The 26,696-nt window shown below is 40.8% G+C and overlaps 1 protein-coding gene across 1 annotated transcript; it reads right to left on the reverse strand.

The window, feature by feature from the left end:
• Positions 1–220: 220 nt before the first annotated feature.
• On the reverse strand, positions 221–26,696 carry PWP1 (PWP1 homolog, endonuclein). The gene is made up of 15 exons (XM_032168794.2): positions 26,512–26,696; positions 24,013–24,071; positions 23,717–23,904; positions 19,622–19,707; positions 19,425–19,521; positions 15,926–16,036; positions 14,913–15,043; positions 13,067–13,128; positions 9,456–9,552; positions 8,743–8,804; positions 7,742–7,853; positions 3,510–3,600; positions 3,299–3,420; positions 2,023–2,128; positions 221–330 (listed from the first exon to the last, which is right to left on the reverse strand). The coding sequence occupies exons 1-15, from the start codon at positions 26,581–26,583 to the stop codon at positions 221–223; spliced, it is 1,506 nt and encodes a 501-aa protein (XP_032024685.1). The 5' UTR covers positions 26,584–26,696.

The raw sequence follows: 26,696 nt of genomic DNA on the forward strand, positions 1-26,696 counted from the left end.
TTTAAGAAATGCAACAAGAGTCTTACAAACCATCCATCTGAAGAGCAAGCACAAAGACTGGCTGTTTGTGGTGCCACCGCAGTTGCAGAAAGGAATGTCAGGCAGTCAGAAATGAATTGTGTTTCAGTCACTCTGCATGGTTGCTGCCACACATGGAACATTTTTAGACCAACTTTTTAAAATTCCCAGTTAAGGTAAGCAGGAAATTAGATGATCTTCATTAAGACTCCATGGGTGTATCTGAGCTCCTGCTGCCAAAAGGGCCACTAATAGATGAATTTCTTGCACTCCCGAGAACAAGCCTCTCTCGTCTTCCAAATGCTTCATTTACTAAAATACAAATTAACAGGTAAGAAACAAACAGATCAGGAGATTAAGTCAGAATATAAAAAGACACTAAAATGCAGAATTGAGCAATGAGATTCTCTATTCTGGGGCAGAAATTTTATGAAAATATACTTAGTACTTTATAAATGGTAAAGTGAGTAACCAACTCAGAAGTCTAAGTTAAGGTTCTGAATGAAGTGAATTATTTTTTTAAACGGTCCAATTTATTTTTGTATATTTACTTTTTGTATATTTACTTTCTTTGCCATGTCTTGGATTTATCTGATCCGCCTTGGTAACAGATGTCCCATTCCTTATAAGTGACTCTCTCCTGGCCTTATTCTACTTCTGATTGCTTCCTATTTTTTCTTTCACTTTTCTCTGATCATAACCAGCACAGAACTTTTCGGACTTAGGACTCACACACATCAGAATAGCCCGGAGAAAAATCTCAGGATCCTTGTTTTGCATGGGAGGGAGGATGCAGGAATCATATAGTGGGGATATATATATATTATCTCTGTGTTCATAGAATGCACCAGACTACCTCAAAGTAATAAATAAGCAGCCAGGATCCCCTGAAGGGAGAGGAGTGGCCCCTTCCAGAAAGTTGGATTTTGTAGAATTTTATAGTTGCGCAAAGGGTGGATTTATTCACGCTGGTGACTGTGGGGGAGAGGGCTATTTGTTGAGACCATGCTGTATTTCTTTCCAGCTTTCCCCAAAGATCTTTCAATTTTAAGATATGTATTTGTTAAATTGTTGGGAGCAAGCCCCCCAAAATCTGGCCATAAACAAAATCTCTTCAGCACTGTAACATGTTCATAATGGCCCTAATGCCCAAGCTGGAAGGTTGTGGGTTTACGGCAATGAGGGCAAGGAACACCTGGCCCGCCCAAGGTGGAAAACCGCTTAAAGGCATTCTTAAGCCACAAACAATAGCATGAGCAATCTGTGTCTTAATTAAGCCACAAACAATAGCATGAGCAATCTGTGTCTTAAGGGCATGTTCCTGCTGCAGTTAACTAGCCCAACCCATTCCTTTAATTCGGCCTATCCCTCGTTTCCCATAAGGGATACTTTTCGTTAATTTAATACCTATAGAAACAATGCTAATGGCTAGTTTGGTGTTAATAAATATGTAGGTAAATCTCTGTTCAGGGCTGTCTGCTCTTAAGGCTGTGAGACCCCTGATTTCCCACTTCACATCTCTGTATTTCTGTGTGTGTGTCTTTAATTCCTCTAGCACCGCTGGGTTAGGGTCTCCCCAACTGAGCTGGTGTTGGCATTAAATGATCTACACTTAATAAGTGTGAAGACAAACTTATTTGTGAACATGAACAAACATTACCAATTACATCTGATCTTGTCTCTTTCCTAAAAAAAAGACTACACTACTTTTGCTATCTTCCTGATGTAGTCAGGTCACACATTCTGCACTTGATCTTAGCCAAAATGCTGAGAAACAATTCAGGTCACACATTCTGTGTCAGTCCTTACAGAACTCATTCAGAAAGAGGAGAGGCCAGCATGATGGCTCACACCTGTAATCCCAGCTATACAGAAGGCTGAGGACCAAGGATTGCTTGAGGCCAGGAGTTTGAGACCAGCCTGGGCAACATAGTGAGACCCTGTCTTTTTTTTTTTTCTTTTAAAGGGGCAGGGGGAGGTGTGCAGAAAACTAAAAATCCTTACCTGAAGAGACTGTGCTTATATCCCAGACCCGAAGCCCTTCTTTTTGACCTCCAAAGGCATAAATAAATGGCAAATCAGGGCAACATGAAGAACAGAAGAGAACTCCCTAGAGAGAGAACAGGAAGATGGTGATTTCAATCTCTTCAGAGAGCCCTAATATCTAGATCCTCACTCTTGTCTCTGAGAACCTATGATTTAAATGGTTATTCAAAACCAATTTAGGATTATCACTTTCAAGCCTACTGCAAAGGTAGCTCAGAGTCAAGTCAGAAGGGCTATTACTACAATATGAAGCCAGACAAGTGCAGCATGCTGGTTATTCCACAATGATATCTGCATCTTCTGACCACTCAGGCCGCTCATCTTCGTCATCACTCTGTCTCTTAGGGATTTCCTAATAAACCTAACATGCCATGTATTTCCAGAAACTTTAGCTGTCCTTTTAAACAATAACAATGATGCCAGTTTAAATCATTTTTAAACTTTTCTTTTTTACATTTTTATTAATAGGTAATATATATTTGTTACAGAAAATATGAACAAGAAAAATATATGAAAATCTCTCCGGGAGGTAACCACGGTTTATGTTCTGGGATATAATCTACTAGAGTTAAATGTAAGCATTTAGGCAATTATGCATTTAAAAATAAGCATGAGATGGTACTACAAAAATTGCTTCTGTAACCTGTTTTTCCATTATATTTACATATATTTATTTATTCATACACAATTTTGAACAGCTGTGCAGTGTTATTATGTCTGCAGTCTAACATATAACTCAGTGGTTGGCATACAGTAGGTGCTCAGTAAATATTTCTTGAGTGAATCTGGTTATTTCTAAATTTTTCCTACTATATAGTAATTCATTTCAGTGTAGTCAGAACTAGTTATACAAAGAGATAAAGATACATAAACTGACCCTAATAGCTACGGTGTCCTGAGGTTCAAGATTTCTTGGGATGGTCTTGATTTCAGGGTTAAAAAAAAAAAAAAAAAAAGCAGCCATTTCACTTGTGTCCTAGAAAACCCTCTCTCCAGCCTTACCAAACAACTGTTAATCATGTGAGTTGGAAAAGAACCAGTCACTGAATTCCCCACAAAGTGTTCTAAGTCATAAAATCCCACCAAATTTGACTAAACTCAAAATTCACTTCCCCAATACATCCGTATTCGTTAATGCAATAGTTCCAACAGAAAAACACGCAACACAAGTTCCAGAAAAAGACAAGGTCAGAAACAGAATAAATAAAAAACAGATACCCAGGGAGATTCTTACCATTTTCATGTCCCTAGAATGAACTAGACTTGGCCTATCTCCTAAGATGTCCCAGATCTTCACGTATTTGTCAGCTGAAGCAGTCACGAGACAGCCCTTGATTTGACTGCTAAGATCAAGACCTAAAGGAAGATTAGACACTTTCACTTTGAAATACAGATTTACTTCATCATAAGTTAATAAAAATGAAAGAAGCATTACTCTTGCTCACCAGAGATTTCATCATTGTGTGCATTAAGTGTAAAAATTGGCTTATCTGAGCGTGCATCCAAATTATATACAAAGCCGTCATCTGTACTGGCCTAGAAAGAGTAAAAGATGGGCAAGGTAATGCTACGTCACAAAATCTAACAATGGGTAAAAAGTCTAAGTCATAGTGAAAATCAGCTATATGACTTACTGGGGGAACTTACAAAAAATTAACATGGACAGAAATCATTTACTTTTGGACGACCTGAGTTTGCACTCACATGGGCTAATTCAGTTCACATGTCTACTGGATATGAGTATGAAGCTGTGGTGAGTGGTCTGGAATGGGGCTAGAGAGGCAGAAGAGGACATAGTTACATCCACGTGAACAGAGGCCTGGTGAGCATGGCTAATCAAGTTGCAGGCTGAGGAAGCATCCACAGAAGTGGGTCAGAGAGGGATGAAGGGATAGGGAAGAGTGTCAAGGAACCCAGGCATGACCAACAGTCAAATCGACCAGTGTGGCAGAGAAATTCAGATAAGAAACTTAGGACTGAAAGGCAGATTAGAGGGGGTTGTTACACTGTCAAGAAAGGAAGAAGAAATGAAGGAATTAAGAGTCAGATACAGAGCCAAAAACGGGAGACAGAAACCTGAGCCTGTATACAGGCCAAGGGCAACAGCCAGTACAAGAAAAAGGAATAAAGAAAGGATGGCTGAGGCAGTCTGAAGGCTAGGCCGGGGAAGAGAAGGCTTGGCTCTTCTTTTGAGGTGAGAGGGAAGCAGGTGAACCATTTCATCTACTTTAACCTCCCACTTCCCTAAATATTTGGGATTTTAATATCTATGACCATTTGTTAGCAAATAATCTCTGAAAGTTTGCGTGCCTGAAGAGTGAGAGCCGAAGTACAATACAACATTCAAGTACAACTGGAACTTCATTCCTGATCATTGTAAAATGAGTCTGGCTTCAGGCTGCCTGGCTAGAACAGCATGCACCTCTACTAATAGTGCAGAATTGAGATTAAGTATCTCAGAATCATTACTTCAGGAACCTTATTAAAACTGTCCACATCTTTTGAGAAAGCTGTTTTTAAAAAACTCTTTCCCCCCTAACTCATTTTATGAGGCCTGCATCATCCCGATACCAAAGCCTGGCAGAGACACAACAAAAAAAGAGAATTTTAGACCAATATTCCTGATAAACATCGACGCAAAAATCCTCAATAAAATACTGGCAAACCGAATCCAGCAACACAACAAAAAGCTTATCCACCATGGTAAGTGGGCTTCATCCCTGGGATGCAAGGCTGGCTCAACATACACAAATCAATAAACATAATCCAGCATACAAACAGAACCAAAGACAAAAACCACATGATTATCTCAATAGATGCAGAAAAGGCCTTTGACAAAATTCAACAGCCTTCATGCTAAAAACTCTCAATAAATTCGGTATTGATGGGACATATCTCAAAATCATAAGAGCTATTTATGACAAACTCACAGCCAATATCATACTGAATGGACAAAAACTGGAAGCATTCCCTGTGAAAACTGGCACAAGACAGGGATGCCCTCTCTCACCACTCCTATTCAGCATAGTGTTGGAAGTTCTGGCCAGGGCAATCAGGCAGGAGAAAGAAACAAAGGGTATTCAATTAGGAAAAAAGGAAGTCAAATTGTCCCTGTTTGCAGATGACATAATTGTATATCTAGAAAACCCCACTGTCCCAGCCCAAAATCTCCTTAAGCTGATTAGCAACTTCAGCAAAGTCTCAGGATACAAAGTCAATGTGCAAAAATCACAAGCATTCTTATACACCAATAACAGACAAACAGCCAAATCATGAGTGAACTCCCATTCACAATTGCTTCAAAGAGAATAAAATACCTAGGAATCCAACTTACAAGGAATGTGAAGGACCTCTTCAAGGAGAACTACAAACCACTGCTCAACGAAATAAAAGAGGACACAAACAAATGGAAGAACATTCCATGCTCATGGATTGGAAGAATCAGTATCGTGAAAATAGCCATATTGCCCAAGGTGATTTATAGATTCAATGCCATCCCCATCAAGCTACCAATGACTTTCTTCACAGAATTAGAAAAAAGTACTTTAAAGTTCATATGGAACCAAAAAAGAGCCCACATTGCCAAGACAATCCTAAGCCAAAAGAACAAAGCTGGAGGCATCATGCTACTTGACTTCAAACTATACTACAAGGCTACAGTAACCAAAACAGCATGGTACTGGTATCAAAACAGAGATATAGACCAATGGAACAGAACAGAGCTCTCAGAAATAATACCACACATCTACAACCATCTGATCTTTGATAAACCTGACAAAAACAAGAAATGGGGAAAGGATTCCTTATTTAATAAATGGTGCTGGGAAAACTGGCTAGCCATATGTAGAAAGCTGAAACTGGATCCCTTCCTTACACCTTATACAAAAATTAATTCAAGATGGATTAAAGACTTATATGTTAGACCTAAAACCATAAAAACCCCAGAAGAAAACCTAGGCAATACCATTCAGGACATAGGCATGGGCAAGGACTTCATGTCTAAAACACAAAAAGCAATGGCAACAAAAGCCAAAATTGACAAATGGGATCTAATTAAACTAAAGAGCTTCTGCACAGCAAAAGAAACTACCATCAGAGTGAACAGGCAACCTACAGAATGGGAGAAAATTTTTGCAATCTACTCATCTGACAAAGGGCCAATATCCAGAATCTACAAAGAACTCAAGTTTACAAGAAAAAAACAACCCCACCAAAAAATGGGCAAAGGATATGAACAGACACTTCTCAAAAGAAGACATTTATGCAGCCAACAGACACATGAAAAAATGCTCATCATCACTGGCCATCAGAGAAATGCAAATCAAAACCACAATGAGATACCATCTCACACCAGTGAGAATGGTGATCATTAAAAAGTCAGGAAACAACAGGTGCTTGAGAGATGTGGAGAAATAGGAACACTTTTACACTGTTGGTGGGAGTGTAAACTAGTTCAACCACTGTGGAAGACAGTGTGGCGATTCCTCAAGGATCTAGAACTAGAAATCCCATTTGACCCAGCCATCCCATTACTGGGTATATACCCAAAGGATTATAAATCATGCTGCTATAAAGACACATGCACAGGTATGTTTATTGTGGCACTATTCACAATAGCAAAGACTTGGAACCAACCCAAATGTCCATCAATGATAGACTGCATTAAGAAAACGTGGCACATATACACCACGGAATACTATGCAGCCATAAAAAAGAATGAGTTCATGTCCTTTGTAGGGACATGGATGAAGCTGGAAACCATCATTCTCAGCAAACTATCGCAAGGACAGAAAACCAAACATTACATGTTCTCACTCATAGGTGGGAATTGAACAATGACAACATTTGGACACAGGAAGGGGAATATCACACACTGGGGCCTGTCGTGGGCTGGGGGGAGGAGGGAGGGATAGCATTAGGAGATATACCTAATGTAAATGACGAGTTAATGGGTGCAGCACAGCAACATGGCACATGTATACATATGTAACAAACCTGCACGTTGTACATATGTACCCTAGAACTTAAAGTTCAATTAAAAGAAAACAACTCTTTCCCACCTTTGCAAAGCACTACATATTTACTTCAGGAAAACTGGGCAACAGATTTAACTAATCTTCCCTCTGGATGAAAGCTGGGCTCTTCTTTTTACATGTACTGAAATGTCAGTGGAATCTTTGGATGCTATGTGGAAAATCATTGTCCTCCTTAGATAATAAAGGTATTTAGAGAGAGGTCTTATACTCTTTTTCCTATTTGGGAGATAGATAGTGATATAAATTAAACAGGTTAGCATTCTCATCACTAGAGATCCACTTAAGCATGAGGATTTAAATAAGAGAGTATCTTCTTGGACTGATTTAGCCATTAAAAACAAAAAATACTAACTATGCTTAGTATTTCAAACACCACTACAATAAAATGATCAAAATCATTAAATAAAACGTGGCACACTTTGGAATGGCCAGCAACCAGCAAAATCATTTACACGTTCACTGCTTTTTAAATAAGAGCCGTTCTCTTATTAAAAAAAAACAAAACAAAAACCTTATGCTTTCAACCCTAAACCCAAATACCTCATACCGTTAAAAGAGAAAAAGCTTTTCAGATAATTCTACTATGGAATTTAAAAAGCCATTAGTAACCTAGAAAAGCAAAACAACATGCGTACTCTTACCAAAAAATGACAAGGTGAAAAGTGATTCCAAGTCACTCTCTCTATCTGCCCACTGAATCGCCACATTCGATGGCTTTCATCTGGACTTCGGCAGTCATACAAAGCCACTGACCTAGACACATTCAGGCAAAGTTAGGGTTTTAAGAGTTCAATTCTCCTATATGTTTTATTTATAATGAAATAGTAATAAAATAGCACTGTGAAATCAAGATTCATTTAAAGCCTGTTTTAAGGTTCTAAATAAAGTAGAAAAAAAATGAGCTGAGTTTCAGTAATTGGTGGATTCTGATCTTAACACTTGAAGGCACTGGTGCCTCTAATGTTACAGTGGTTTTGACCTTCTCCAGGTCAAATCTTCCACTCGCAAGAAGAATCCTCTCTATGTCCAAAAGCCCAGGACGATTTCTAATTTCCCCTTCTCTGGTCGAGCTCAGAGCCAGGTTACTCATATCTTAGGCATACTTACTCTCCATAAGCAGGTTAGTGTGTTGGGGGAAGCAAGGGATGCACTTTTGTAATTCTGCGTGAATCACAAGAAATGTAAACATATCACGCTTCAAGAGGATAAGAAATGAAAATAAAGACTGCAAAGTTGGTTTTGGCTTCTACTATCTGTTTCTCCCACCTGTAGACCCAATCTGTAAAAAAGAGCACTGATAGGAGGTAGAAACCCCGTGGTTGACCACAGTGGCCCCAATTCTTCATGTCTCCCTATATCCATGCCCTCTGTCATGTGACATGGAAATTCTTCCCATAAAGGCAAAGTACAGCCTCTAAAAGCCAAAGAAGTTGCTAGTTCCTACAGTTATATTATTATGACAGAACCATGTTCCCTTGTAGACTGAAAAGATCAGAGTTAAAAGGAAAAATAAGTAGTGCAAATAATTTAAACATAAAGGTGGCCTCAAGGATACATGCTGCCTGGGTATCAAGTGATACTTTTAAAATGACTTCTAGAGGATAAAAACAGAGCAGCAATCATTCTTGCTGTGCTTTCTTACTTATCATACGAGCCAGAAATCAGAGTCTGTGCTTCAAACGGATGAAACTGCAGCGTTTGGACCTAAAGGGAGGAAACATAAATGCAGAGATCTGTTTGTTTGCTTTTCATAAAATTACCTAACATGTGGTAAGAATCTATTTGATAGTATTTCTATAAATGCTTCCCTCTGAAATACAGTAAACAAAAGAAACATAAATGTACTGCATAATCAAAGGGCAAACCATGCTCCCAAATAAAGGCTGGCACTTAAAGAAAATGTAGTTTCCCCAAACTGTTTGGCAGAATACTTAGTCCCTCAAATGTTAGAAGATACTCAGAAGAAAAAGGGAAGTAGTCAAACCCATCTGGTGAATTCCCCATGCTCCAGAAGTCCCAAAATAATGTGCATTAGATCCCTGGGGAATAACGCAGTAATGGGTGTTATCATTGTGACTGACAGACCTCATCCTTTTTTAGGAGCCTCTATAAATACATTACAGAGCACTAATGTTCTGAGTAACCGTACCTTTCTATACCCATTTTTTCATCTCTAAGATGGGCATTATACCTACCACACAGGGCTTTGTGAAAATCCTAAGAGATAACATGTGAAAGCACGCTGCAAGCCAGATAAAATTATTTTCAAAGCCATATATAAACGTTTGGGATTATTTTTAGCCAATACTTGTGTCCAATTTTTAAGAACCGCTGTGATCAACTAAATCACCATACCTTGTCTGTGTGTACAGCGAGGCTAGCTGCTGGTTTCCCCAAGGACATATCCCACAGAATTACAGTGTTGTCAGCTGATGCACTTGCTAAAACATTTCTGAGAAAGGGAAGAATCCAATCAGGTAATCTTTTAAAAGTCAAGAGCATTAAATATGAGAAAAGGATTGCATTTACAATAGCACCAGAAAGAATAAAATACTTAGGAATAAATTTAACAAAAGAAATGTAAGACTTACATAATGAAAACTACTGAAGATTATGAAAGGAAACGAGTAAATAAGTGGAAAGACACCCCATGTTCATGTATTAGAAGACTTAATAGTGTCAATATGGAAATATTACATCTACAGATGGAGCTATAAACTGATCTACAGATTCAACCAATCTCTTTCAAAATCTCTGATGACTTTTTTCTTTCTTTTCGCAGAAAGTGACAAGCTGATTCACAGCCAGGCACAGTGGCTCACGCCTGTAATCCCAGCACTTTGGGAGGCTGAGGCACGTGGATCACTTGAGGTCAGGAGTTCAAGACCAGCCTGGCCAACATGGTGAAACCCCTTCTCTATAAATACAAAAAATTAGCTGGGCATGGTGGCACACGCCAGTAATCCCAGTTACTCAGGAGGCTGAGGCAGGAGAATAGCTTGAACCCAAAAAGCGGAGGTTGCAGTGAACCGAGATCACGTCACTGGACTCCAGCCTGAGCAACAGAGTGAGACTCCATCTCAAAACAAAACAAAACAAAACAGGATGTACTATTATTAGTATTAGACTTAAAAAAAAAAGTGACAAGCTGATTCTAAAAATGCAAGGAACCTAGAATAGCCAAAATAGTACTGAAAAAAAAGAACAAAGTTGGCAAGCTCATACTTCCTGGCATCAAAACTTACTGAAAATCTACAGCAATCACAACAATGTGCTACTGGCATAAGGACATACAGATTAATGGACTAAAACTAACAGTCCAGAAATAAACATTTATAGTCACTGGTTTTTGACAAGGGTACTAGGGTAATTAAATGTTCAATGGGGAAAAAAGTCTTAACAAATGGGGCTGGGCACGGCGGCTCATGCCTATAATCCCAGCACTTTGCAAGGCAGAGGCAGGCAGATCACTTGAGGTCCAGAGTTTGAGACAAGCCTGGCCTACATGGTGAAACCCTGTCTCTATTAAAAATACAAAAATTAACCAGGCATGGTGGCATGCACCAGTAATCCCAGCTACTCAGGAGGCTGAGGTAGGAGAATCACTTGAACCCTGGAGGTGGGGGGTGCAGTGAGCTGAGATCACACCACTCACTCCAGCCTGGGTGACAGAGTAAGACCCTGTCTCAAACAAAACAAAACAAAAATGGTTCAGGGACAAATGAATCATCCTCATGAAAAAGAAAGAAGTTGGACCCCTACCTCACACCATACACACAAAAAAAACTCAAAATGGATCATGGATTTCAATGTAAGAGCTAATACTATAAAACTTTCAGAAGAAAACATACATGTAAACCTTCATGACCCTGACTTAAGCGATGGTTTCTTAGATACAACATCAAAAGCATGAACAACAAAAGAAATAAAGTAGACACCATCACATGAAAAACCCGTGCTGCAAATGGTAGCACCAAGAAAGTGAAAAAATAACCCACAGAACAGAAGAAAATATTTGCAAATCATGTATTTTGTAGGAGTTAGTATTCAGAATATATGAGAACTCCAAAAATTCAACATCAAACACAAAAAACAGGCAAAGGGAGGCCAGGCTTGGTGGCTCATGCCTGTTATCCCAGCACTTTGGCAGGCTGAGGTAGGAGGATCACCTGAGCCCCAGGAGGTCAAGATTACAGTGAGCACTGACTGTGCCACTGCACTCCAGCCTGGGTGACAGAGTGAGACCCTGTCTCAAAAAAAAGTAAGCAAAGGACTTGAAAAACGTTTCTCCCAAAGAAGATACACAAATGGCCAATAAGCACAAAACAAAGATGCTCAACATCACTAATCATTAAGAAATGCAGATTAAGCCAGATGTGGTGGCAGGCCCCAGTACTCCAAGTGACTTGGGAAGCTGAGGCAGGGGGATTGCTTGAGCCCAAGAGTTTGAGACCAGCCTTAGCAACATAGTTAGACCCCCATCTTACTTAAAAATGGGGGGGGGGGGTAATGTAAATTAAAACCGCAATGAGATACCACTTCATACCCATTAGGATGGCTATTATGAAAAACAGAAAATAACAAATGTTGGAGACACTAGAGCCCTTGTGTGCATTGTTGGTGAAAATGTAAAATGGTGCAGCCATTATGGAAAATCGTATGGTGGCTCCTCAAAAAATTAAAAACAGAATTACCATAAGATCCAGTAATAACACTTCTGGGTACATACCCAAAACAATTGAAAGCAGGGACTTGAATATTTGTACACCCACATTCATAGCAGCATTATTCACAGTATCCAAAAGGCAGAAGCAATCCGGGTGACCACACGTAAATGAACGGATAACATACATTACATACAATGGAATGTTATTTAGCCTTAAAAAGGAGAGAAACTCTGACACTTATTAGAACATGACTGAACCTGAAGACATTAATAAGCCAGTCGCAAAGAAGTAAGTCTGTATGATTCCATTCATATGAGATGCTTAGTCAAATTCACGGAGACAGAAAGTGGAGTGGTGGTTGCCAGGGCTGGGGGTGGGGGAAATGGGAAGTCAGTGTTTAAAGGGCAGAGCTGCAGTGTGGAAAGATGAAAATGTTCTGGAGATGCATTGTGGTGATGGTTGCACAACTCTGTGAATGTACTGAAAGCCACTGAACTGCAAACTTAAAAATGGTAAAAGTGGTGATAGGATTTGGCTATGTCCCCACCCAAATCTCATCTTGAATTGTAGCTCCCATAATTCCCATGTGTTGTGGGAGGGACCAGGTGGAAGGTAATTGAATCATGGGGACAGGTATTTCCTGTGCTGTTCTCGTGGATAGTGAATGAGTCTCATGAGATCTGACGGTTTTATAAAGGAGAGTTCCTCTGCACATGCCCTTTCTCCTGCCTGCCACTACGTAAGACATGACTTTGCTCCTCATTTGCTTTCCACCATGACTGTGAGGCCTCCCCAGCCATATGGAACTGTGAATCAATTAAACCTCTTTCCTTTACAAATTACCCAGCCTTGAGTATGTCTATATTAGCAGCATGAAAACAGACTAATACAAGTGTTAACTTTTATGTTATATGTATTTTGCCATAATTTAAAGAAAAAATAAAAGAGTATGTGGTGAGATATGAAAACTAAACAGAGAAAAATGTCTTCTGGGAAGAAACACAATCCTACTGCACCATGGGCACTGCCAAACACCCTGTTTTTTTCCAGTGGTGGTGGAGAGAGGGCACTTGGTCACCGAACATGTAATGAGCACCCACAGTGATGAGCTGGCAGGTGACCTGGAGGATGCAAAGAAACAGATGGCAGAGCTCCTGCCTGCAAGCAGGGCATCCTACAAGAAAGGAAGATAGACAGACACAAAGGTCCACAGCACAAATAAAGAGATGAGTGTAGGCATGAGGTAAGATCACAATGGCTACAGTCTTGTACAGTCATTCAAATGTTATTTGTTTTTACCTGATTAGCTTATTCCATGAAAGGTCAAGGACAGCATCAGTATGCCCTTCTGCTGAGGAACTCTGTAATAATTGTTTTAATTATTTTCTGTATTCAAGTCCCCCCATAATAAAACTGAATATATTAATCTGCAAGATTCTTTAAACCTTAAGATTATTTTGTTTTGTTTTGTTTTGAGATACAGTCTTGGTCTGTTGCCCTGGCTAGAGTGCAGTGGCACGATCTCAGCTCACTGCAACCTCCACCTCCTGGGTTCAAGCGATTCTCCTGCCTCAGCTTCTCAAGTAGCTGGGATTACAGGTGCATGCCACCATACCCAGCTAATTTTTATATTTTTTGTGGAGATGGGGTTTTGCCACGTTGGCCAGAGTGGTCTGGAACTCCTCACCTCGTGATCCACTCTCGGCCTCCCAAAGTGTTGGGATTACAGGTATGAGCTACTGCACCCGACCTATTGTTTTGATATTATATAAACTTTTAAAGAATAAAATAAATAAAACTTTGTCTCCCTGTTAGAGACTCATGATAAATTTCATTACAGGGGCTGGGCGCAGTGGCCCACACTGTAATCCCAGGACTTTGGGAAGTTAATGTGGGAACATCGCTTGAGGCCAGGAGTTCGAGACCAGCCCAGGCAACATAGTGAAACTCTGTCTTTACAAAAAAGTCAAAACTTAGCCAGGCATGGTGGCATAAGCCTATAGTCCCAGCTACTCAGGAAGCTGAGGCAGGAGAATCCCAGGATCTCTTGAGCCTAGGCGTTTCAGACTGCAGTGAACTATAATCATGCCACTGCACTCCAGTCTTGGGAGACAGAGCAAGACTTTACCTCTTTAAAAAAAAAAAAAAAAAAGAAAGAAAAAAATTTCATTACAGGGAACAGGGAAGAAACTATAGTGGTTTTTTTTTTTTTAGAGACAAAATCTCGCTCTGTCACCCAGGTTGGAGTGCAGTGGCACACAATCATGGCTCACTGCAGCCTCAACCTCCTGGGCTCAAGCACTCCTCCCACCATGGCCTCCCAAAGTGCTAGGACTATAGGCGTGAGCTACTATGACTGGCCTAGCAGTTCTTTTTTTTTCCTTGAGACAGAGTCTCGCTCTGTCACGCAGGCTGGAGTGCAGTGGTGCGATCTCAGCTCACTGCAACCTCTGCCTCCCAGGTTCAAGTGATTCTCCTGCCTCAGCCTCCCAAGTAGCTGGGATTACAGGCACACACCACCAAGCCTGGCTAATTTTTGTATTTTTAGTAGAGACAGGGTTTCATCATGTTGGCCAGGCTGGTCTCGAACTCCTGACCTCAGGTGATCCACCCACCTCAGCCTCCTAAAGTGCTGGATTACAGGCGTGAGCCATGTGCGTGGCCTGGCCTAGCAGTTCTTAATCTAGGTACTGTAATTATACAAGTATCAATATAGGTCCCAACCCTCATAAAACAACGATTTTAAAAGCTGCAGGAGTTAATACATGGATAATTAGAATTCAACACGGTAATAGAAATTTTTTTAAAGTTCAAGGTTGGTATATCTGTATAAATAGCTACTGTATTTGGAGGAGGCTCATAATCCGAAAGTCCTTCATCTGTGGTAGCTATTCATATTAATATACTAGCTTTGAACTAGTTTTGTGTAAGAAAGAACAACATGATAATGGAGGTTTTATGCAATCAGAAATAAGTTTTCTTTGGATGGGCTTTTCAAAACTAAAAATTGCAATAATTTCATAACTACCTATCCCATCTCACCAAGAATACCTGATTGAAAAAGTGTACGTTCTTACCCTTCACCCCTACTCCCGAGTAAACTTACCTCTGTCATTAGAGTTTAAATATTTATTAACTTCTTTACCTTCTTTCCTTTCTTTTTCTTCTTTTTTGAAAGTTTACTTCCGAGTGTGAAGACTGGCTCTAAAGAGTCCACTATATCAAGGTCCCACACTTCAATAACAGGGGTCATGTTTCCTACAGCAATGTAATTTCCTATGGGAGGAAACAATGCATGTATGATTACACAAAAAAAGACATACAGAACTTCTAATCAAATACATTACACTGTAGATTCACTGAAAAATGCTTTAGAGCAGTGCTTCTCAAACTTATATGCATATACGGCATCTGAATGTTACAAATGCAAATTGTATTTCAGGTGGTTCTGGGTGGGCATTTCTAACTAGGTCACAGGTGATAACCATGCTGTGCTGCTGCTGGTCTTTGGGCCACAATTTGAGTAAGAAAGGCTCAATCTCTTGGCCCCAGTGTTTTCATTTATATAATGAGAATAACCTTCCTCCCTTCCTCCTTCATGGGGTGCTGTGGGGATGAAGATCAGATCAGATCATGAATGTGAACAAGGTGTGCAAACAAGATGTAAGACAGTATAATCAGTGTTTACCCTTATTAAAAAGTACGGACAGGGGCAACTAATAGTGTGCAGATGTGGTTACAAAGACTAACATGAGAACCTAATTACTTGTGACAAGCCTCTTCATTTCGGTTTTACCTTATGTTTTCTAAAACAGGTTATGCCACTGAACTCTAGCTGGTAACATCTCACACATCAGGCCATTTATACTGAGTCTTTATGGGACCTTTACAGTTCTACAGTCCAAAAGGCTTCAGGCCCTGTCCTTCAGCCTGTAGTAGGGCAGCTACCTCCTTAGCCTATCTAAAGTCTGGGGATTTATGGACCCCAAACAATAAAATGATGGTGTGTTAAGAACTCTATAACTTCATAAAATAACAGTAACTTCAGAAAATATCAGCAACAATTCTGAAAACATTCAAGAGAATACATAATTTATGGAGCTAGGAGAAAATACATAAGACTGGAAATCATTGAACAACCTTAAGTTTTCTAATTACCAGTAGAATCATCTGGGCTAGGATCAAAATTCAGCCATTCCACACTCAGAGGATATGCAGACAAGAGTATATCATGGTGTACATAAAAAGAGTCTTCTTCTTGATTATAAACTGAAAAGATTGGGAAAAGAGACTTTAATGCATCAGAATAAGTCATCAAAAATCACATCCCACTCAAAAAAAACAAATTCTATTAAATGTACGTGAGCCATGTGCTTTAAAGTGAGACATCTGATATTATAAAGAGATTCCAGGCTGGGTGCGGTGGCTCATGCCTGTAATCCCAATACTTTGGGAGGCCAAGGTGGGCGGATCACTTGAGGTCAGGAGTTCGAGACCAGCCTGGCCAACACGATTAAACCCCGTCTCTACTCAAAATACAAAAATTAGCTGGGTGTGGTGGTACGTGCCTGCAGTCCCAGCTACTAGGAGGCTGAGGCAGGAGAATAGCTTGAACCTGGGAGGTGGAGGTTGCAGTGAGCTGAGATCGCACCACTGCACTCCGCCTGGGCGACATAGTGAGACTCTATCTCAAAAAAAAAAAAAAAAAAAAAAAGATTCCAATATCATGACTAGGCAAAAATTCTGCATGTCTCATATAGTCCCATCGTGTGGCATACCCCACAGGAGAAAATGAACACTGACATCTGATACTCCACCTGCATCCTTGTCAGATAAATGGTCCTGTCTTCTAGGTCATTCACAGACAACAAATGTTCATAAGCTCTCCACAAGAAGTAGTTACTATTTTATCTTTTAATGGTCTAGCTGATTATAAGTCAAAAAGAACAAACCAAAAATAGCACGGGAGAGAAATAATTCATATTTGGAAATCTAAATGCTTATCAAAAATTACTCTTAATATTTTTAAAAAAGGTTTATGAAGATGAACAATGTAAACAAAGCTCCCGAGGACATCCTTTTGGAATATGGCAACTAACAGCTCCTTAACATTCACAGCTGTAATGTTAAGCAGCAAAAACACTGTAAAATCAATGAGTAAGAAGTCTTTTAAAAATTACACAGTGAAACAGTGATAAAACAGAACCCACTAATCAGAACCCCTCCCCATATGCTTTGTATTAAGAAAGAGGTAAATATATAATAAGTTAAGGATTTTGTTTTTAATTCCTCAGATTGCTGCTTCTGGAATAGATCCTGGGATTAGCAGATTTGTGTAATGCTCTATCACATCCCTATGAAGAGAATTCACGTTCAAAATCATTAGACTGTGGTGCTACAAAAACCTCAACCATGTTCGATATACTCAGCTTACATTTTACATAAAATTGGTAATAATTTTTTTTTTTTTTTTTTTTTGAGACAGAGTCTCGCTCTGTCACCCAGGCTGGAGTGCAGTGCCATGATCTCGGCTCACTGCAAGCTCCACCTCCCAGGTTCACACCATTCTCCTGCCTCAGCCTCCCAAGTAGCTGAGACTACAGGCGCCCGCCACCATGCCTGGCTGATTTTTTTGTTGTTGTTGTATTTTTAGTAGAGACAGGTTTTACCGTGTTAGCCAGGATGGTCTTATCTCCTGACCTCATGATCCGCCCGCCTTGACCTCCCAAAGTGCTGGGATTACAGGCGTGAGCCACTGCACCCGGCAATTGGTAATAATACTTTAAAACATACTCTTAACCACGTGAGATCAATATTCAGATCAGTTTTAGAATATAAATTTGAAGTTATTCTTGCACAGACATACTGGGCAATTTGGAGATTCCTTCCAAACCCAAATAATAAAGTATATCTATAATAACCTAACTGAGAAGGAAATGGAAATACAACAGCTTTAACTTCTTTCTCAGCTCCTCTTTGATCCTGAGTTCAAAGGAATGACTCTAAGTTCTCAAGTAAGAAATGCATAAAAAAATCAATGATGACAAAAAAAACTGTAACAGGGTCTCAATTTTTTGAAATTAGAATTAGTCTTAAAAGCAAAGTAAACAAATGGTTTTCATTTGAAATATGTAAAAGGTCAAAGATATCAAGAGTTAGAAAGAATAATTTCACATTAAAGTGCCTGCTATGCATAAACAGATCACAATGAGCCATGGGATAAAATGGGTCTAATCTATAGGCTTCCCACAGACAGCCTTAAAGATTCTGAAGAGTTACAGAAATCCAAGCTAATCAATGGAAGCCATGATGAAGCAACCTAGAAGATGCCGATAAACATTAAACCTAAGGGTTTTATTTTTTCAAGCTGTGCAACTGTGTTTCCTATAACAAAAGGACTTATCAGCCTAATAATCTCTTTGAATCTTCAAAGTTTCAAGACGATCTGAAGACTGCTGGGGGAGGAGAGTATCGGGCAAAGATGGACTTGTCTGAGGATGAGCACAGTGGAAGGGACAAGAAAAACAAAAGAGAGAATCTATAGGCAGAGTGCTCCAGACATTGTGGAAGTCTACTTTTAGCATATAAAAAACAGATTTTACATTAAAAATACCAAAGTGAGGCAAGCCATTCAATTAATATTAAATCAAAAACATTTTAAAATATGATTTAAAAATTCCTATTTTCATGCCTACTTCTGATTACTGCAAAGCATTCGCTTCTGGCTTTGATACAAATATTCCTTAAGTGGGAAAGGTGATCAAGATGTTTTGGTTCCAAAAAAGAAACGTGGCCCTTTGTGTTGAATTATTATGAAGAAAACAAAATGTTTTGCAAAGGGGAAATATCTGAAATAACTCTATTTAAAAAACATGAGAAAAACCTGTCTATCCAGTATAATCCACATAAAGAAAAAGTAGCCAGAAAAAAAAAAATTAGGAGTAAAAAACCAAGGTGGCAAGTTATTAACTCAGGGAAATGGGATTATACATTTTTTTCTCCCCAAGAGATGGGGTCTTTGTCACCCAGGCTGGAGTACAGTGGAGCAAACATAGAATCACAGCTCACTGTAGCCCAGAACTCATGGACTCAAGCAAACCTCCCACCTCGGCCTCCCAAAGTGCTGGGATTACAGGTGTGCGACACCGCACCCAGCCTTGTATTTTTATATATAGTTTTACTTCCAGGTTTTTTATAGTGGGAGTAGGAGAGGAGTGAAAAACAGGCAATCACATTTAAATAAAAGATTAAAAACCTCTGTGAGGCCAGGTGTGGTGGCTCACACCTGTAATCCAGCACCCAGCACTTTGGGAGGTGAAAGCAGGATTGCTTTAGCCCAGGAGTTTGAGACAGCCTGGGCGAGACAGCCTGGGCAACACAGTGAGACCCTGTTTATATATAAAAACAAAAAAAAAAACCCTATGAAAAATTTCCAGAGGACTTATTTCCATAGAAAATTCAGATACCAAAGTGATGTACTGGACTACACATACCCAGAACAATAACCAAGAAATTGGCCACCTGTGTAAAAGTTAACTATGTAACCAACTTAAATGAGATACAATAGGATCTGGCACCTAAAAATGAAATGGTAACTATTTCACTTATTATTTTACCATCACTTAGAAAATCTTTTAGTAAGGGATTTATCACTTACCATGCACCTCTAAATTGCACTGGTCCTGTTCAGCTCGGCCACAAACTATGAGATTATCACTGGGCTTAATCAAGAAATCTTCACGTTCATATTGTTCCTAAGTGAGAGGAAAAAAACGTCATTGACTAGAAGCAGAGAGCCAGTAAGGTTTTTTGAACACTTAAGAGCATAATTAGAAAAACAATGTAAATACTTACTGTATCTTTCAGAGTGACGTAAGGATCTTGATCATTACTCCCATAGACCGTAAGACCCAAGAGAGATTCACCAAGAGTCTCGGCATCTGTAAGAAAAATTGACAAACTACAATAATAAAATAGTCATCTTGACAAAAACATATTTTCTATGACATCCATTCTTGGACTTAGATGCAACCATCTATTTTATAACTAACTCTGGATCATCTAGAGTTGGGAAAGGAAACTATGTAAGCAGCAGCAGGAATTTAAAAGCCATTTTTGTATTTGACCTTTGGAATGGATTTCAGACAGTCTTGGAATTCACAATCTTCCAATGAAAGAATTGTATCAGGGAATTAGACCCTTTTAGAAAATATGAGAACTCTCTTGAGATTCTCTAGCTAGCTCCGTGCATTCATGATTGAAGGTGCTACGGAGAGGCAGCCTTGAGGACCTGGAAATAAAATGACCCTGAAACACTGAAATCAACACAATAAATAAGGGTTGCCTGATCAAATAAAATTGAGAAATGACAGGTTTCAAAAAATTAACCAGGTTGCTCTACTGTACGTGTTCTGATATGCTAATATGCCTTATTAACATATAAAAAAGAAACGCAGTATGCTTTTTCCACTAAACTTACTCTTTTATGGCACATTTACAATGGTAACAAAGGATAACTCAGGAAAAGGAAGATACACTGAATTGTTAGAGGAAACCACTTTAAGGAGGCAGGACTGATAGGTCTTAAACATCTGATATGCAACAGAGAAAGCAATTTCTGCTACACGAGAAAGAGCTGATTCTGAATGCCCTCTCTCCAGGCTGTTATTTGTTTCTCTGTATTTCTACGGCACTCTGTCCCTAACAAGGTTGGAGCCCATAACCCAGAGTCCAATAGAAAAAACTATCCTCTGCTGGACTGTATCTATAGAAAAGATGCAGTGAAAAGAATGAAGGCTTTAGAGCCAGAGAGTGGTCGAAACTCAGCACCGTCTTTCACCAGCTGTGTGCCGCTGGTAAATGGAGGTAATGATTCCTTTTTAAGTACTATGGATAATGAAAAATGAAGTTAATAGTAATCCATAGAACAGATGGCCAAGGGAATGAGCAAAAAGGAGGAATGAACATCTAGATGGATAAATGACAATAAAATTCAATTCAGATGGAGTGAGGAAATCACGGTTACTTCTTGTCTGAAAGAAAAGAGGTACACCAGCGATAATAAGATGGAAACCAGAGGTACCAATTCTGGAAGAAAGTTCATCCACCAGGATGATGCAAAACTCCCAGCTACCTCTGCAATCCCTTTCTTCCATGTCCTCCTCCTCATTCCTAGTGCCCCAAGCCAGGCCCTCATTGCTTCTGGCCTAATTTATCTTAAGTTTCTGCTCCTCTAAGAGATTCACCCTATCTGTCAACCTGTTCTCCACTGCTGCCAGAGTTAACTTCCTAAAGTGCATGTTCAATTATCATGTGTTCCATGCTCAAAAACCTTTAATGATTTCCTCTCGCACAGAGGACACACAGATTGCTAAGCCTGGTATTCTAAGTTTACTGGGACCCAATAAGTCTTTCTTCCAGACTTCTCAGCAACTCCCCATCCACCTTCTCTGTGCTTCACTCATGCAGATCAACTTGCCGAGCATTTCCCCTCCTTTGGGTCTTTTTCCAGGCTGTATCATCACATACATCAGGTCAAGCTCAACATTGCTCTGGCACTAAAGGCTTCCTATAATTTGTCACATTCCACTGAATCTTCCTCTTACTTGGCTCAGTTCTGCCTCCGCAATGTTATCTACAGTGCTCAAACATGCCCTGCCTGAGGCATCCAGGACAAGACAGCTAATTGACTTTGGTCAGTCCCGTCTCCACCCAGAACCTACTTACTCATTTCTCATTGCCTGTCTGTTGTTTACCAATCTTCCTGTGCCCAACACAGATCATGTCTCATGTCCTATTCTTTACACACTCCAACTACACTGCTCTTCCAGATACCCCACGGTGCTCACCATCAACCCGTACCTGTCTGATTTTTTTTTAAATGTTGTATTATAGAAATTTTGAAAAATGAACACAAGTAGAGAGGGCATCACGAACCTTGAATTACCTTGCTTTAACAGTTAACACTATTTCCTCAATGTCATTTTCGACTCTCCCTCTCCCCATTGCTGGAGTTTTTCAGGCCGAGGCGGGCGGATCATGAGGTCAGGAGATCGAGACCATCCTGGCCAACATGGTGAAACCCCGTCTCTACTAAAAACACAAACATTAGCTGGGCGTGGTGGCGTGTGCCTATAATCCCAGCACTCGGGGGGCTGCGGCAGGAGAATTGCTTGAATTAGGGAGTTGGAGGCTGCAGTGAGCCAAGATCGCACCACAGCACTCCAGCCTGGGCAACAGAGCAAGACTCCATCTCACACACACACACAAAAGTATATTATTTTACTCAGCATTTCAATGATATTCTAACAGATACTGATATTTTTAAGTGTCTGATTATAACTTTTTTAAACTTTTATTATTTAGACATGATGTCTCACTGTCATCCAGGATGGAATGCAGTGTGATCATAGTTCACTGCAGCCTTGAACTCCTGGGCTTGAGCGATCCTGCTGCCTCAGCCTCCCAAGTAGCTGGGATTACAGACATGAGCCACCACGCTCAGCTCTGCTATGACTTTCTTATGTAATATTTTAACCATCAATTTAACAGGTAGTTGTGATTTTACTTTGTCGCAGATAACATTTGTATTAAGAGTTAATTTTTGCCTCCGATCGTCTACATTTTGATTTTATAACTTGGGAGTAGCTGATTCTAGCTGTCAGGAGTCCCTTCAGCTCCCAAATATGCAGACTAACTGGGATTTACAAGTTAAATAAATAACTTACTTAACCTGCTCAGTGTGCCAAATGCCTATTTCTCAAACCCCAAGATTAGGGGTTAGTGCCACCTAGGGTAGCACATTCCAAAAGAAACAAAGCGAGCTTTGTCAGCTTTTGTCAGCTCCTTTTCCATTTATCTTTATACCTACTTTCCCCAGAAGAGCAATATAGGTAGTTGTCATCTCGGCTCACTTTATTCCCCATGAGGCTTTCTATGCAAACTTCTACTTCTGAACTGTCTTCTGCTCTATTTCCTTTTTCTCTTCCCACCCATGATTTTTTCTTTTTGAGATGGAGTCCCACTGTGTCACCCAGGCTGGAGTGCAGTGGCACGATCTTGGCTCACTGCAACCTCTGCCTCCCAGGTTCAAGTGATTCTCCTGCCTCAGCCTCCTGAGTAGCTGGGATTACAGATGTGCGCCACCACGACTGGCTAATTTTTGTATTTTTAGTAGAGACGGGGTTTCACCATGTTGGCCAGGCTGGTCTCGAACTCCTGACCTCAAGTGATCCACCTGCCTCAGCCTCCCAAAGTGCTGGGATTACAGGCATGAGTCACCGCACCTGGCCTCTTTTTCTAATTATCTCCAACAACAGCATCTCAAAATGTATGCAGTAGTCCCCCTTATCCACGGGGGACACATTCCAAGACCCTCAGTGGTGGTCTAAAACCACAGATAGTACCAAACCTTATATACATTATGTTTTTCCTATATGTACCTAGGAATCAAATAATTATACTGTAATAAAAGTTATGTGAAAGTCATCTCTCCCAAAATACTGTACTTTACTCACCTATTTTCAGACTGCAGTTGACTGTGGCTAACTGAAACCGAAGAAAGCAAAACCGTGGATAAGGGGGGACTACTGTATTCTGAGAAGACTGACTGCAGTTGAGGAAAAGTTATATGGATTTAAGTTCAAGCACACCATAGCATTATAACTGCATACAAAAACTCACAAGTAGGTTACAGATTATTAAACCGGACATATGCAATAAAATACACAGTACTTTTTTTTTTAGATCCTAGATTTGTATCTTAGTTAGTGGGTTAGAGTTTATCTTCTAAACTAGTTTAGGAATCATGCTGTCTACACAAGTCTTCGACCAGATTATCTTACTGATGTCAAGAACAATAAAATCTAAGAGTAAAGCTTTGGAACACCACAAACATGATCCAATATATTGAGCTTGTAATTACAAACCATCAGAAGTGGATAAACTAACCTGGGTCACCTTCCTCATCATATTTATCTAAGTCGTACTCAGCCAGCTCATCATCATCAAGCGTCCTGTCATCCTCTGGGTCACCATCCTCCAGGGGCTCTCTTGGGCGTGCCTGGGTGCGTGCACTCTGCATGCCATCTTCTGAAGGACTGCCTGTCTCCTCTTCATCACTGCCACCACCTTCTTCTCTATGAGCACAGAAAGAAAAAGAGAATCACCCAAATGGCACCTTCTAATAACAAGACCACGTGGTCATCATCATTTAAGATATAGATTTCATCTGGTCCTAAACTTACTGCAATTTCTCCTTTGCCTCAGCAATGAGGCGTTTTACTTCTTCTTTACTCAGCTCTACCTGTAAGAGAGCAAAGATTTCATTACAATATGTGTAAGGAAATCATCAAATTATTTGAATGAAAAAGTAGTTTGCAAACAAATGTAAAATGTAACACCAAGCAGTGTCATCAAGATAAGAATCAAACATCAATCCAGACTCTATATTAAAAAATATAGATTTTATAGATTCTTACAATTAAGATCCCTCACCACCTGAAACTTCAAAAATCATGCTCATTCTACTCCACCTCTCAGTCTTAAAACCCCAAAGACTGGTTTTGGTAAAGTGGCTCTGTGGTACTCGTCTGGTTTTCTTCCAACTATCTCTGACTCTGTCTAGGGCACCTCTCCCTCTCTTCCCTGTGGGCATTCCTTAACAAATCACCCTTACATGAGTCCTCTGTTCTTTGTTTTTTTTTTTTTTTTTGAGACGGAGTCTCACTGTGTTGCCCAGGCTGGAGTGCAATGGCGCCATCTCGGCTCACTGCAACGTCCACCTCCCGGGTTCAAGCGATTCTCCTGCCTTAGCCTCCTGAGCAGCTGGGATTACAGGCACGCACCACCATGCCTGGCTAATTTTTGTATTTTGGTAGAGACCGGGTTTCACCATGTTGGCCAGGCTGGTCTGAAACTCCTGACATCAAATGATCCACCTGCCTCGGCCTCCCAAAGTGCTGGGATTACAGGCATGAGCCACCGCGCCCAGCCTTAATTTTTAAGAGATGTGGCATGGTCACAGCTCCCTGCAGCTGTGAACTCCTGGGCTCATGCGATCCTCCTACCTCAGCTTCCTGAATGACTGGGATTACAGGCACGAGCCACCGCAACTGGCTTGTCCAATTTCTCTTATTTGGTCCAAGTTTTCCTTTCTGGGATTTCATAAAATAAATTCAATCTCTTTTTCCTATAAACTCTTCGAATAGTGGTTCTCAGACTTGTCTGTACATTAGAATCACCTAGGGAATCTTAAATAATTTAGGCTACACTCCAGGCTAATTACAACACAATACTTGGGAGTGGGACATAAACATCAGTATTTTTTGAACCTCTCCAAGTGTGAGATTTTCAATGTGTAGATTCATTTGGAAATCACTGTCTTCAAGTATTTGAAAGGCTATATGTCTCTTTTTAATAACTGTTTCCTCCAACAATTTTTATATGAAATAATTTTGTCCCTATTCTATAACACCGAGTGCCTACCATCAGCCAAACCCTGGAGAAACAGTAAATAAAACAGTCTGTGCCCAGGTGGAATTTACAACTACTGGGACTACTCCAATCCGTCATTCCTGTTAACTCCATGTCCAAGCCAATCACATTCCTATCACCATCATCATTATCTGGGTCAATTACATTCAAATCAATCCCTTTTACTGTTTGGTAGCACTTAACTCCCCCTGACATACTATATGTGCACATGTCGACTCTATAAAGGCAGGGACTTTTTCTATTATTATTATTTTTTTGAGACGGAGTCTCACTCTGTTGCCCAGGCTGGAGTGCAGTGGCGCGATCTCGGCTCACTGCAAGCTCCGCCTCCCGGGTTCACGCCATTCTCCTGCCTCAGCCTCCTGAGTAGCTGGGACTACAGGCGCCCGCCACCACACCCGGCTAATTTTTTGTATTTTTAGTAGAGACGGGGTTTCACCGTGTTAGCCAGGATGGTCTCGATCTCCTGACCTCGTGATCCACCCGCCTTGGCCTCCCAAAGTGCTGGGATTACAGGCGTGAGCCACCGCGTCCGGCGGGACTTTTTCTATTTTGTTCATGCCTATCCCAGGACTCTGAACAATGCCTGGCCTACAGAAAGCACTTAGTATCCAATGAGGAAATTACTTAAGTAATCGTCACCTCTGCTACAGTCTTAAGACGTCTCCAACTCCTGTAGGTTTTTCATGTGTTACATTTACCTCTCATCCTTACTGCTACCATCAACATCTCACTTGGATTACTGAAGAAATTCCCTATTCATCTCCCAGCCTCACGACATCTTAGCCTCCACACCAGTTTTTCTACACCACATTCATCCTCACTCCTTCAGACACGGAACACAAGAGTGGAAAGTGGAGTTTTCATGCTCTCTTCCCAGTTATGCTTGAAAATGCACTTGGGTGCTAGTAAAGCTGTGGTGTTGTCAAAAAGCCTTTTGGGGTATTACCCACCAAAAGCAGCAGCCCAACCCTTTCCGGCCCGCTAAGTCCATGTGCGTGCGAATTTGGGAGTGGGGCTGGGCTTGAGGGTGGGAACAGTGAGGAGGCGCGGCCTTGGCTATCCAGGCTCAGGCGAACCGGACCTTCTGAACCGTCGCTTTAGTCGCGACAATCCGGGCAGAGCCGCCCTCACCCTAGCCAGTCGCACCAGCCAACGCCCCGAGTTCCGGGTCCACGTTCCCCCAGCTGGGCGGACCCGCCGTGCCGTAAAGACGCTGCTCCCCTTGTCTCCCAGTGACCAGGCCTCACCTTGTCTGGTGTCTCTTTGGCCACGCCGCAGCGGACCCAGGCCACGCACGTCACCTGCCGGCTGCGGTTCATGGTCCTCAAGTCAAGGGCGTGTCACGCTAGAAACCCGGCCGTAGCGGGAGGAACCACGGCCGCACTGCTGGCACACGCTCCGGGCTCTGCACGGGGCCGCTGCCAGAGCAGAG

Source organism: Hylobates moloch, unplaced genomic scaffold, assembly GCF_009828535.3.
Source record: "Hylobates moloch isolate HMO894 unplaced genomic scaffold, HMol_V3 SCAFFOLD_12, whole genome shotgun sequence".
NCBI classification, from domain to species: Eukaryota; Metazoa; Chordata; class Mammalia; order Primates; family Hylobatidae; genus Hylobates; species Hylobates moloch.